The sequence below is a fragment of the Vigna angularis genome, chromosome 2 (assembly GCF_016808095.1).
Source record: "Vigna angularis cultivar LongXiaoDou No.4 chromosome 2, ASM1680809v1, whole genome shotgun sequence".
In the NCBI taxonomy this organism is placed as follows: domain Eukaryota; kingdom Viridiplantae; phylum Streptophyta; class Magnoliopsida; order Fabales; family Fabaceae; genus Vigna; species Vigna angularis.
The window spans coordinates 46,852,508-46,866,751 of NC_068971.1; the positions used below are offsets into that span (position 1 = coordinate 46,852,508).

Consider the following 14,244-nt stretch of genomic DNA (forward strand, 5'->3'; position numbering starts at 1 on the left):
ATATTAATAAATTGTGTATCATTTATTTACATATTTACAATTGCACATCACTTATTTTTTTATTGGAAAACCAAATAACCATCTATGTTATATATGTGTTTGAACTTTCCTATAATGTATAAAAATATTAATAATTTTTATAATGAACTTATGTATTAAAACTATAACAATAATGGAAAATATTTTAATTTTGTTTAAAGATGCATAATTTACATTTGAAATGAGTCTTCTTATATTGTTTAAAATATTTTCCCGATGGAAGATGAAACGGTTGTCTGGAAGTGGTGAAAAGAAGTATTCATGAGTAAAAAAAAAAAGAGGGAGATGAACCTTTCAAAACATAAAAAAAAACAAATTGATATTTTAAAAAATAAGGTACTAAATTAAATAAAACATAAAAAATATTGTAATTTATTCCAAATATTTGTAATTAATTTTTTCATTAAACTCATTGTAAACTTTTAATTTTTCATCTCTTAATTTATAATGTAGAAATTATGAATCCGCTTAATGTGAGAAGTTATTAATTCTAAATGCAAAACTTCTTTTTATTAAATTATTGAATGCGCGATCTTTGTCTTGTGAAGTTAGATAATTATTTTTGTGATGCAAAATAAGATTATTTAGAAACTTAGGGATTTATTTATAAATTTACTTTTTCTTTTCTTTGAAACAAATATTCACATGGCTAGGTTTATATTTGAATAATTTGGGAACAATAATTATCTCAAAGAAAAGGTTCCTATGGTAGAAAAGTTCCGCGTCTTAAAAAAGTTGAATTTTTTCGAAGTGGAAAACCCCTCTTCTTAAGTTTGCTCACTGCTACTTCAACTCACTTCCAAGTTTCCTCCTCTCTCACACATATAACCAATGCCAACGTAAGTTTCAGCAATCACCCTTCATTTATCTTGTACAGCTTCCTCAAATCTAAACCTTTTCTTTATTGTGCGTTTTTATTTCTTCTTTATCTCTTTATACATTCATTGTTGTTTTGTTTTGTTTTGTTTCTCTCTTCAGTCGTCTTGATTGCTTCTACCATTGTTGCTTTCTATTGGGTCATGAATTTGGGTACTTGAATTGGGCAATGGATGGATGTGAATGAATACTGTGAGATTTCTGTTATTACTTTTCTGCTTGGTATGGATTTGAGTTAGATTGTGCTTCTGTGACGTTGTATTGGATAAGTCAGGCATGATTAGCGTATTTCTGAGATTTTAATTATGTTTGATGCTTGTGCTAGGGCACTAAACAAGACCAAATCGACATATGAATTTGAATTGTGTTTTTCTTTAATTTCCTATTGTTGGGTAGCTTCAGGTGTTAGCATTGTGAGAGGAAACCAACAAGATTTGCTCTTAAGGAAATTTATGAACCATCAACTAAGATAAAAATATTTACTTTCGTCTAGTAATCAGCCTTTATCAATTACGGAAAATTTATTTAATTTCTTATCTGTCTAATAATCAGCCTGTTTAAATTGATGGCTTGGTATGTTACCATGTTTGCATTTTATGATACTTTAGAAAAGATGCTTCCAAATCATGCTGCAAAAGTTATCCGTGGTCACTGCTAGTGCTAGGGCATACTGATGAGTCCTATACTTAATATATCTTCTTTTAAATTCTCCCGCACACTCTAACCATCCACATAAACACCCCCAATCAACTGCCCTGCCTCCAAATCTGTGAAAAATATGCACTGAGAAGCCACCTGCATTTGCTAGAGTTGCTGGTGGTTCTAGCTCTTCTTTCATTTGCTGGGTCAGTGTTCTCCAATTTGCTATTGGTTCTTACTACTCTGTTAGTTTTCAAGCTGTGCAAAGTTGGTTCATGTTAATGCATCTTAGTTGTGTCCCATCTTGACCTTTTTTATTTAAAAATTTACATAATTCCATATCTATATTGTATCTAGACTTCTTAAGTTATCACTTTACATATATACTTGTTATAGGACTTGTGTCTATGTATAATTGAGTTAGATAGATCACATAATTCAATCTATAACTTTATAACAATTATATCTGGTCAGGGATACTTCTCCAAGGCTTTTGAAATGCTCGTAGATTGTGATCCTCTTGCCTTCATATTTTTCCATTTGGTGTTGCAAACCATTATTGCAGACTGTCTCATTATCGACTGCTACTCTGATCTTTTAAGGGGCAAGAATGACTACGCATAGTATGTTGGATATTGCTTTAAATGATATACTTCGGGTGGTCACACCATTACAAGAAGATTGGAATATACGATTTGCAATTATTAACGACATAAGAAGCATTGTTGAATCTGTGGAAAGCTTGAGAGGTGAACTTTCTGGAAGTTTTGTTTCTGCCCTCAACCCCGTCCCCGTTTTATCACTTGTGCTAATAAGGATTATTCTTCACTAAATTACAATTTATACACGTGAACGTGTTTGCCAGCTTAAAGTGGATATCACTTATTGTAATGTTGCATGACCATCTAAAGGCATGACTTCTGTATATGGTGGATGAAGCTCCAATAAGGGGCTGATTTCATTGTTCTAGTTGTTTTGGTTAGCAATAATTCTTCCTATACATATATTCTGTTTGTGTTTTACACTTGTGATTGAAGAATATATTCTGTATATTTCTGCTACAAACCAGAAACTGGGTGGAACTACACCAGTATGTTGTAGGGAATGTCACAGGCGTCCCAATTTTTTGAAATCTCTATTTTTCGTTTTGTATATATAAGGTAGCCCATCCACAAGTTTGGTTTTTTCTTAAATGCCATTAACCAATATTTAATTCCAGATCTTTCTTGATTAGTGTGCCAAAACGTTTAGCACCAGATCTCATAGAGAAAAGTTTTTCAAATCTAAATGGATTGAGTCATTAATCTTTCCGTTTATTAATGGTAAAAAGAAACAAATTTTCTGTTCTTAATGATTTGCCTTGCTCTTCAAACACATCATCCGTGTTTGCTGTTACTTTTATGTTATAGTACTATATTTAGTCATGTTTCAATCTATCTTACAGTTCTATCACTATTAGAGTTACATGATTGTGCTAAAGTAGTTTTTTCCTCCTCATTCAAAGAGGGGAAAAGTAAAAGATTCCAATTTATGGGCAAGCTTTCAACGAGCACGAATGTTTCTCCAATAAAATGAGATGAATTTAATTATCCTTTACACATAAATTTTGCATCATTTAATTTTTGTTTTTCACCTTGAGTATCCCGGATGGGGTCAAGTGACATACTATGATATACTTTTTTAATTCATTCCGTTTTTGAAATCTCAGTATTTAAAGTTGTACTTTACTTTTGGAACAGGAGCAACTGTTGAGCCATTTGGGTCATTTGTATCTAATCTCTTCACCCGATGGGGTGACTTGGATATTTCAATTGAGCTATCAAATGGTTTGCATATTTCATCTGCTGGGAAAAAACAAAAACAAACTTTATTGGGGGAAGTTTTAAAAGCTTTGAGAATGAAAGGTAAAGTTCTTATACTTTGAAGCTTGTCACTTATAAGTTAGTATAAAAATGTGTGTATAATTTTTATGATGTGGCAGATTCATTTCTGGGTCAATTTGTCATTTCTGGGTAGGGTAATGTGTTTACATGGCTCCTGTTAAAGATTATGATACGAGGAGATGATTTCTGTTCAAAATTTTGACTGGATTGGTATGATGGCTCTGCCTTTTCTGTTGACTTGCTTTAAATCCGTACAAAGTTATGCTTCAGTGACTGGAGAAAAACAGGATGAATGCTCTTATATGGTTGAGTTGTTCTGTATTATCCATTTTAAATGTAAGATTGAATCATGCCAGATAGCATGATAATTTCACATATGCTGTAAAACCATGTAATTACTTGTTGAATCAATCAATTAGGAATTCAATTAGTTGTGCTTATTAAACTTGTCATAGCTTTCCTTTTACTTTCAAAATTAAGAAATTTGTGAGTATGTTTAATATGTACATTCTGTAATAACATAAATTTACAGGTGGAGGGAGCAACTTGCAGTTCATCCCCAATGCACGAGTTCCCATTTTAAAATTTAAAAGCAACCGTCAGGGTGTATCTTGTGATATTTCAATTAATAACCTGCCAGGCCAAATGAAATCCAAGATTTTGCTTTGGATGAACAAGATAGATGGCCGCTTTCATGATATGGTTTTACTGGTACATTCTTGAGTCTAGAGAAAGGTTGCTGTGCTTGGAATTGCTTGTGTTTGTTTAATTCTTTCTGGTTTGCGTAGGTCAAGGAATGGGCCAAAGCACACAAAATCAATAACTCTAAAGCTGGAAGTTTCAACTCCTATTCCCTAAGTTTACTTGTCATATTTCATTTTCAGGTTTTTCTTCTTTTTCATAATTCTTTTATGTTGTGTTATTTTTTCCTTTTTTTTTTTGGAGGTGGGATGAGGGGATGTTATTAATTGTTCCAGGAAATATTTTATTAGTTCTGCTTATATGTCATCTCATCTGTTATTTATTTTGGTGGTGTTTGCTGGAATGTCGCGCATTTGTTGCTTTTCATCTTTCTACCTGAACTATAATCTCAAAATTTAACTGTGCCTCTGGTATATATCTTATGGAAAATATTAGGCTCAATTTCCCCTTTTTTCCATTATTTATTTTATTCCGTTTGGTCTCACTATTAATAAAAGTTCTAATCAACTCTGTCAATTTTTAAAAATGCAATAATGTAACCATTTTCCATCCAATTAGCAATAAAATCGTAAACAAACAGATGTTAACAATTATAATTTATGCACTATACAATTTATATAACCAATGCTTAGTGACAATATATAAAACTAACGACATCCATTTCAACCAATGAAAGAGTCACATTGTTGAGTTTTTAAAAAGTAAGGAACTGATTGAACCTTGAAAGGGTTATGTTTTTTCATTTTTAAAAATTTTGGGGACTTCATTGAACCTTTTATTATTAGAGGTACCAAATTGAACAAAAGAAGTAAATAATGGAACCAAAAAGAGTAATTAAGCCAAAAATTTACAAGGTGCTCATTTCAGTTTGAACATTTGACATTAGCCTGGGCTTATTTGGTTTGAGAAAATGTTTCACGTTTCTTTTTCCAGCTTTAATAATAATTACAGACGGGCCACTCTATTTTCACTTTATTCACTGTTAGCAAAGTTTTCTATTGGAAATGATACTTTTTTTCCATAATTTCTTATACACATTTGGAAGGAGGAAAAGCAGTGAAAGTAAGGTCACAATTGTAGATCTGATGGATCTAACATTTGCCTTCTTTTTCAGACATGTGTTCCTGCAATCTTACCACCACTCAAATATATATACCCTCGCAACATGGTTGATGATCTTAAAGGTACATTTTATCTTTCGTTTTGAGCATGAAATGAAATGTCACTAGTCATAGAAAGCTATACTATTCACTGTCTTTTGTGTTCAGATTCGGTTCATGCTTCAATGTCGAGAATTTTATAAATTCCTTCCAGTCATTTCAATGGCAAGACTTCTAAATGTTCATGATATTTCTTTTACTCCCCACATTACTTTACACTTTCCTTGTGTAGGTTTCTTTTTTACGTTTCATGTATTTGAAGAATAAATCCTCTTTTTGAAATTCGTGATCAATATCATAGTTTGATGGGGTTGATTTTACTTTCAGGGCCCTTTGGATGATATTTACTAAAATGATAGTGAGTAGTTCTGTTTGGGGTCGACAAACATTTGATTCTGATGTCAGATTGGTGGGCTACAAGCTCATGCAGTGTTTTTTATTTCTTTTTGTTCTATCCTATTTAATCTTTTAGGGATTTGATAATGGTGCGGGGCGTGGGGGTCGAGGAGGGGAAAGGGGACCCTCTTTGGTTTCCTTTTGCTCTCCCTCATGGCAGTGCTACTTTGTCTATACAGCTTGAGGTATACGTTAGGGGTGGTTAAAGTAACCGGTTGGAACTGAACCGTTTTGAAACTGAATTGGTTTAAAACAAAATCACTTACAAAAAAATTTACTGAACTGTTTTTTTGAAACCAGTCCAATTTTATCCCAACTGTTAATTTTAAACAGGATTAATATTACTGAAAACGAACCATTTTTTTCTCAGATACTGTATATTTTGCTTATCCCCACAAAATAGTTACCCATTTTTATGCTAAGTTTTCCCATCTACGGAAGAATCACCCATCTATGCTCACAGTACTATTTACTGGCCAAGTATTTTTAAGCTGTATAGGTGGTGCTTATTGTCACATTGATATAGCCTTTTTGTTTTTATTGGGCTAATTTTAAGCTGTCTAGGAGTGTTGACTTTAGACTCATGTTTATCTTTTTGTCATTTATTATCAGTAAATTTGCAAAGCTGTTACAGAAGGGGTTATTTAGATTTTTTTGTGTGAATTTAAAAAAAAAAACTTTATTCATGTGCAATAAATATGATCTCATTTAATCATAGAACTAAATTTAATTAAATATATAATCTAGCTAATGACTAAGTGTAGTTGTTTGTCCTTTAAATCAGGAGTTTAACTTTGACTACAATGACTAAGTGTAGCTAAATGACTAAGTTTAGCTTTTAATTTTCAGATAAACATTGAAACCTTGTATAGTTATCCTAGCAGCGAGAGCATTCAAATTTAGGCCTTCGCAGTCATGTTATCACTTCTGCAGTTACTGATTATAGACTAGCTCTTCCTTGATCATCCATTAGAAGAGAAAACTAGTTCAGTTTTTAAAACTGGTTCTAAAACCTGGTTGGTTCAGAACCGGTTTAAAACTGAATAAAACAATTCAGTTGAGAACTAGGTTTTTCAAATAACTTACATGTGTAGATCAATTACTGAACTTATTGAATTAGTTCGGTTCAGGTTGTTTAAAAACTATTTTTTTCTCAACCTATAATAAGTACCAAAAACTCATTCGGCATGATTCCAGACAGCAACCTTTTGCTTTTTTGTTTGAATTTGAGTTTGGAGTGTTGAAAATGCTTCGTGTGTCTAGAATTGTCAATTTACTTGTATATTATACACTGGAATTAGAATTGTCAGTTAACTTGTATACAAGAGTTGTGTAATCTGTACCTTGTTGTAATTTATGCAGGGGTTAGAGCTGATGCTGAGAATCGTATCACAGAAACATGTAATGCTAGTATAAACCAGCACATATCAAACAAGGGAAGGTCAATTAATAAAAAGTCCGTGCGTGATCTTTTTGTTGAATTCTTAGGAAAGGTAAATCTTTCTTTAGTTGATTTTTTACTCTTTTGCATTGGTAAAAGATGTTTGTATGCTGTGTTGAATATCTGTTATTTTTCTGTGCACTTGATCATACACTTTTAAGCTGTGATGCAACATTTTACACAACTTTTTTGTTTATTTCTTTCTAAGATATTTATTATGTTTCACAATCCTCTCAGTTATATACTTTGTTGTTGTCCAATTGCAATTTCTCTTTTAAAGTTGTACCCTCTTCTTCCCTAATAATACCAGCGACAATGTTGTACTGATGCATATCATGTATTTTTAATGATAACATGAGATTTTGTAGCATCTGTTGCTGAGGCTCTCTGGCAGTGAATTTTCTCAATCTAGCACTGCCCTCTAGCATTATTTACATAAAATAATTATTACACCATGTTGTATATTCCTGCAGTATGCTCAGATGGATTCATGGGCGTCAAATTTGGGAATTTGCCCGTACACTGGACAATGGGAGCAGATAGAGAACAACACAATTTGGTTACCCAAGACTTACTCTATATTTGTAATTCTCCGCATATGTTCATTTCTACTTTTTGGAGACATTATGGTTTCATTTTGGGGATAGCCTGTGTTTGTTTATTCGCATGACAATGCTGTGGTGGCAAATGCTAGATTCTACGATGCATATTTTCTTTTGCTGTGTTACTGATATTTGTATCTGAATTTTGATTGATTAGGTTGAGGATCCCTTTGAGCAGCCGCAAAATACTGCAAGATCTGTCAGTGCAGGACAACTGAAGAAGATAAGCGAGGCCTTTTCAAAATCATACTCCTTTCTTTCCTCGAACAATCATAATCTAAATTCACTTTTGACCATGTTAGCACCACCACATGTAGTAAAATCTATCACAGGTATTCAAAATTACAACGGAAGTTACTTTCACCCAACTCAGCCAAAAGTACAGAGAGTAATGCGCCCTCCACCGCAGTTACAACGTCATTTTCAATATGCCAGTCCAGGAACAAGCTCCAACAGTTCAGCTTCAAATGGACATATGCAGATGCCTAGAGGAACAAACTTTAGCATTCCATCTTCAAATGGACATATGCAGATGCCTAGAGGAACAAACTTTAGCATTCCATCTTCAAATGGGTATATTCAAATGCCTAGAGGAACAAGCTTCAACATCCCATCTTCTTATGGGCATATGCAAATGCCTAGAGTAACAAGCTTCAATATTCCACCTTCAAATGGGCATATACAGATGCCTAGAGGAACAAGTATCAGCAGTTCATCTTCAAATGGGCATATACAGAACCCTAGAGAAATTAAGAAGCCTAGAGAAACCAACTTCAACAATGCATCTTCAAATGGGCATGTACCGGTGAATAAAGGCCAGCAGATGTGGAGGCCAAAGAGTTAAAGAGGATCTTTATATATCATTCAGAAGTTCAGCTTTGAACAGGTTTTGACTATTGTCTCGGTGTACTTGTTAATACAAGTGTTTGGAAGAATAGGGTTACGGTGTTTTTGCGCCCATGGGCATCAAAATTAAACGTGTAGATATTACATGAAGTTTTGGTGGGCATCATATTGACATTTATACACCTCTTATGTACTTGTTGTAAAGCACAACTTTACATATGAACCATGAACTGTTTTGCTAGTTTACCGTGTTGCATTACATTAGCATTGTATGTGAACAAAGATTATACACAGAAAGAGAGGCCTAGAAATGTCGTGCTACAATTTGTTTTTGCCATTTATGTGAAATTGATTATGGATTAATCAAATAAAAGTGGTGTTGCAAAATGTATCAGAAGGTTTTATCTTAAGAATGGTAACTTAATATTCAATACACTTTTACATACCACACTTTGGACTAGATGGGTAGTCAGTCTCCACAATAGCATTAACAAAATATATCAGTCCCTATTTTTCCTTTGACAACAAATTGCGTCTTTGACACTCTAAAATAATAATATTATAATTACATTTATATTTTTTTTAATATAAATTTTATAACACATTATTATTATATTGTTAGAGCGTCAAATGGATGTATTTTTACCTCTTATTTGGTTGGAATGATGAAACTAATATTTAAATTTTTTTACTTTTGTAGAAAATGCTATTCTAAATGTAATAAAAGACTTCTACAATCATTCATGACTATGGCTAAGGATTTCGGTCTTGGAATTGCATTCCATAAACATTATGAAATACATTTTAAATTGTTTTGAAAAATTATTGATTAATCTTATCATGAATGTCTTGAAATAGTTAAGTGTTGGTTTTTTTTTATCAGATATTAACGTTTTGGAATTTCTTAACTAGAGGATACTTTTCAGTATAATTTGCATAAAGCAATTGTAATGATTAAAAACATTTAAAATACCACAGCTGCTTCGACAAAGGATGTCGCTTTTTTAATTTCCAGAATGCATGGGATATTTCTTCCTGCTCAACTCTCGATAGTATAATGGACTTTCTTGCTAACTGGACTTTCTAGAATATGTAAGATTTTTCTTCCTGCACTCCATGATTACTAATTGTCGCCACTGCACTCTTTGAAATTTACGTCAAGCCTCATTTATTTTTGGGCTATTTTCTCTTATGCTTGGAGGCTTCCTTCAATACCAGTCACAAACATTCGCTTTCAAAATCTTTTATTAAATTTATCAATTTAATCATTTTATTAAAGTTAATACTTTATCATTCCATTGTATTTTAACATGCACTCTTTTAAAATAGACAAAACTTCCATGATTAATGTACTTATCCTTGTACATACATAAATAATGTGCATGGATCAATTCACATTCAAGTTTTAGATATATTGTTACATAAAATATAAGAAATAGGGTTTATTACCTATAACAATGACTAACTTCTCAAATAGGACTGTTTCTGATTTGTTAAATAAAAATAAAAATTCACAACCATTGTAAATATAAATTAAAATTTAAGTTACCACAAAATTGTTACCTGTGTTAACTAATCCTATCTTTGTATACATAGATAACATTAATAAACCTGAAAAAATTTAATATCTTCATACTTTTTGCTGTGAGTGTAAACAACTAAAATTGAATCAATGAGAAAGTTTCTCTATTTGTATTTTATTTTTTAAATTTAAATTTTAAATTTAACTCTGTATTATTAACTTTCAAAGTTAGTTTTGTTCCAATTTACATATATATATATATTGCTAGGATATATTTTAGACAATCTTAATCTAACATAATAAACTTTTAACTTAATTTAACTTTATAAAATATTTATAAAGTGAAGTTTATTTATATATATATATATATATATATATATATATATATATATATATTTTGGGTTTGCTAACACGCGTACGTCTGTTTTTCAGTTGGTATATTTTAGTAACGTGTATCGGGTTTTAGCAGACAAAAATACCCTTATATATCATGGATTCTAAGTTTTAAGGTTAAGGGTATTTTAATAATTTTCATTCTCTAAACTAAAAAATATAAACCCCAAACCCTTACTCACCTCTCTCATTCTTCTCAACCCTTTCTCTCTCATCTCTCTCATCCCAACATTTAGTCCCAACTGAAAAAAAAATCAGAAACATTCGCAGTTAAACAATTTCTTACAAAAAATGATTTTATAATGAGTTTTCATTTTATAATTTTTGTCTTATCTAATTTTCACAAGCATAATGACATATGAAAGAATTGGTAATTGGCTTGGAAAAAATAAGAAACATTCGTTGTTAAACAATTTCTTACAAAAAATGATTTTATAATGAATTTTCATTTTATAATTTTTGTCTTATCTATATATATATATATGGTAACTGTAATAACTATCAAAATAAACATGTGATAGAATCAAATGACCACAAAGAATTTGACAATGAAGAGATTGATCTAAGAACAAGGGAAGATAAAAATGGTCTTTGATCATGCATCCTAAGAGAATTTGATACTTCACATACTTTGTGACCAAATATGGGTTGTCACACGTTTCTTATTTATTAATTTGAGTGTTATTCTAACACGCGTAATGCTTATGAGTTATGATGTCATTATTCTTTATGATATTATTATATTCAGAAAATATAAAAAGTAGAGCATTATTCATGGTCAACCTCAGAATATATATGAGCTCAGCAAAATTTCATATCAGTGATTGAACTTTTGGCACCATGCTTAAGGGAATAAAAACTTATTCATGATTCTGCCAAATTTATTTCTTTTGAATCTTGACTTCTAATATTAAGTCGGGTACATTTTTCTTCCGGTGCCAACATGTGGACGCTGCATTTTTTTTTTAAATATTTCACAGTATCATATTCTCGTTAATTTCCCACACGCACAAATAATGTTACTATTTTTTTTTTAAAATTTCGTAGGTTGATTGGGACATAATTGTTGTGGTAAACTGCTGAAGAAAATTATAAAACATTACATTTGATTATATGCCAAAGTTCGGATAGGATAACATTATTGTAGGTTACATCTTATCACTTCTACCTTATCCTCTCAAGGATCTCACCCGAAGACATTATATCAAGAGACAAAACTAAAATTTCTATGATGTCTATGATTATTTGTGTTCTAAGACAGGACACGGTCCTAGATTCTTCAGTCACTAGAAAAACAATAAACATAGATTTGCAGTATCTAGTAGCTTTGAAATGTCATTCAAGATTCTAAGGAGAAATGTGGTATTTGACCATTAGCTGAGGTTGCAAAAGGCATATGTTTTATGAAAAATTTTGCAGTCATAATATTAGAAAGTGAATAGAATGCCCACTTAGAACTCGCTAGGATAGGCTCTGACCTGGTTCTGATACCATATTAGAAAGTGAGTTTATGCCTAACTCATCCCCACAAAACCGGCTTGTAAGGTGAGGTTTGCACCTCATTTATATATTATAATTTGGCCTTATCTCTAGTCGATGTGGGACTTCCAACACATAACTGCATAATGGCTCCATTTTAGTTGCAGTATAATACCTGATATCATTAATGTATCAGTCATAAAATATTGTATGATTTTGTATCTTCTCTATGTTAATTTCAATTTCATATCTCTCCCAATGTCCTTTGTAGAAATTGAACTGAATCATTAGCAGGATTGGTTGGCCTTTTACTGTGAATGATATATATAGAGTGAGAGAGAAAGTGAAAGAAGTGCTGTATGAATTGTTATAAAATCTTATTCTACTTATATTGTTTTGGACTAAAGCATGAAGCTGAAAAGTAGGAGAAACTATTAAATTGTTCAGATTATGATATGTTTAATTTTTTTTATATATATTTGAAAAATGTGATTAGATGTTATAGGGAGAGTGGCTGCAAACACATTATGTCTGATCATAAAATAAATTTTGGAGAATTAGGTTGGCCCACAGAAGTAAGAAATTGTCTTATGACATTAAGCACATGCCAATATTGAATAGTTGTAATGCGTACCATATTCACTATTACACATCACACGTTTAAACTTTATATAAACATCAAAATCACTATAACGAGTGAACTCTCAGCCTTCTGAGTAACACGTAATGAAAGAATAAGTGGAAGGAGAGAAGAGAAGGAACTGAGAAAGATAATTTTGTTTGGTAAAAAAACAGTGAAGAAATATTTAAAAAATATAACGAGATCTATGAACTTTATTCAGTATGGACCTACGTAAAATTAAATAAAAATAACTTATTCTATATAACACGGCCAATAAATATTCAAATGGATCTTGAAAGATGGGTGTGTTGTGATGTAAGTTCTCGAAAATTTTATTTACTTATAGATAAAACCTTTTATGAATATCTGATATGTAAAGTAACGTTTTTATATTTGATACAAAAAATCTTATATGCAAATATTTCAACTACCTATTTTACATTAAATTTGTAATCAGGAACTCACTTTACGTATTTAATTTTCGAAGATCAATTTGAGTCAAATCATATCACTTAAAATGTAAAAGAATTATTTTGAACTACCATAGTTCATCATAAAAATTCATAATTTATAAGAAATATGGCTAAGAATTTTTTAGCTTTCTTTTATTGTAAAACAATAAACTAATAAAATCATACTATATTAATAATAAATATAAACATTAATAAGAAATAATATGGGTTAATTGTGTTTTTTTGTCTTAAAATTTGACACAATAGTATTAGGTTTTTATACTTAATATAAAGGCATGAATGTAGTTCTTTTTGTCTCAATAGTATTACCTGTTTTCAAACGTGATAAATGAATCTAGTCTACAAATTTTCTTCATGTCAACATTTTAAAAAGTCAGCATGATCATTTGTTACGTCAAAAGATTGTTAACATGTGAATGAAAAACATAGTATTTATTCTCTCCATGGCAAAATATTAATGCGCACGAGTATTTCAAATAGTTGGTATAAGTGGATAACAAGTATTTTAATATCAATTTTATAAATAGGTCGGATAAGAGTAGTATTATTATCTACAAATACTAAAATTAAAATTTAATTTATATTTTATTAGATTAAATTTAATTAAAATTAAAATTTTATTTATATTTAATTTTATATTCTTTTATTAATTTATTTGCATTTTAATTTAAAAATTTATAAAATATTTTTTTAAATATTTACGATTATCCATAGATTTTAAAAAAATAAACATATACTTTTAAAAGAGTATATAACGTAGATATTTTTAAACGAGTATCTGACAGATAATAAGGTAGATAAAATGTTGGATCTTTTTGCAAGTCTAGTAGCATGTAGACACTGTTCGTAACCGACCTGACTCATTGTTATCCTTATCTATATTTTTTCTATTAAAATGAGAAAAAAACACCAAATAAAGAATTCATATTCTTTGTTAGATTTTCTAGTATTGTCCTTTGTTGAACATTAAAAATCTATTGAAATTGATATATTAATTTTTTATATATTTTTTTTAAAATATTTAAATTAGTATCAATGAATATATTTTGAAGACATAATTAATAAATGAATAACACAGGAAAAATCTAACTGGGAATTCAAATTCCAGATAGAACTTTGTGAAATACATTATGATTCTCATTATGATCCTCTTAAGGAGTTTGAAAAGAGC

At 30.6% G+C, this 14,244-nt stretch overlaps 1 protein-coding gene across 9 annotated transcripts; it reads left to right on the top strand.

The window, feature by feature from the left end:
• Positions 1 to 736: 736 nt before the first annotated feature.
• Positions 737 to 8,828, top strand: LOC108329509 (protein HESO1). 9 transcript variants are annotated; one of them, XM_017563741.2, is made up of 9 exons: positions 737 to 878; positions 2,029 to 2,303; positions 3,294 to 3,458; positions 3,970 to 4,148; positions 4,226 to 4,321; positions 5,254 to 5,323; positions 7,058 to 7,188; positions 7,610 to 7,720; positions 7,896 to 8,828. In XM_017563741.2, exons 2-9 carry the CDS (start codon positions 2,165 to 2,167, stop codon positions 8,580 to 8,582), a joined length of 1,578 nt encoding a protein of 525 aa, XP_017419230.1. In that variant the 5' UTR covers positions 737 to 878; positions 2,029 to 2,164; the 3' UTR covers positions 8,583 to 8,828. The 9 variants fall into 9 exon arrangements, with proteins under 9 accessions (XP_017419230.1, XP_017419233.1, XP_017419234.1 ...); XM_017563744.2 differs by having other exon boundaries at positions 2,157 to 2,303; XM_017563745.2 differs by having other exon boundaries at positions 753 to 878; positions 2,120 to 2,303.
• Positions 8,829 to 14,244: the final 5,416 nt, after the last annotated feature.

What these genes read in the sequence shown, in the direction of transcription:
- LOC108329509 (XM_017563741.2), top strand. Translation starts at nt 2,165, where the DNA reads ATGACTACGCATAGTATGTTGGATATTGCTTTAAATGATATACTTCGG. An exon ending in TTGTCATATTTCATTTTCAG is followed by an intron (nt 4,322 to 5,253) that starts GTTTTTCTTCTT and finishes CTTCTTTTTCAG; the next exon opens with ACATGTGTTCCTGCAATCTT. An exon ending in CATGGTTGATGATCTTAAAG is followed by an intron (nt 5,324 to 7,057) that starts GTACATTTTATC and finishes TAATTTATGCAG; the next exon opens with GGGTTAGAGCTGATGCTGAG.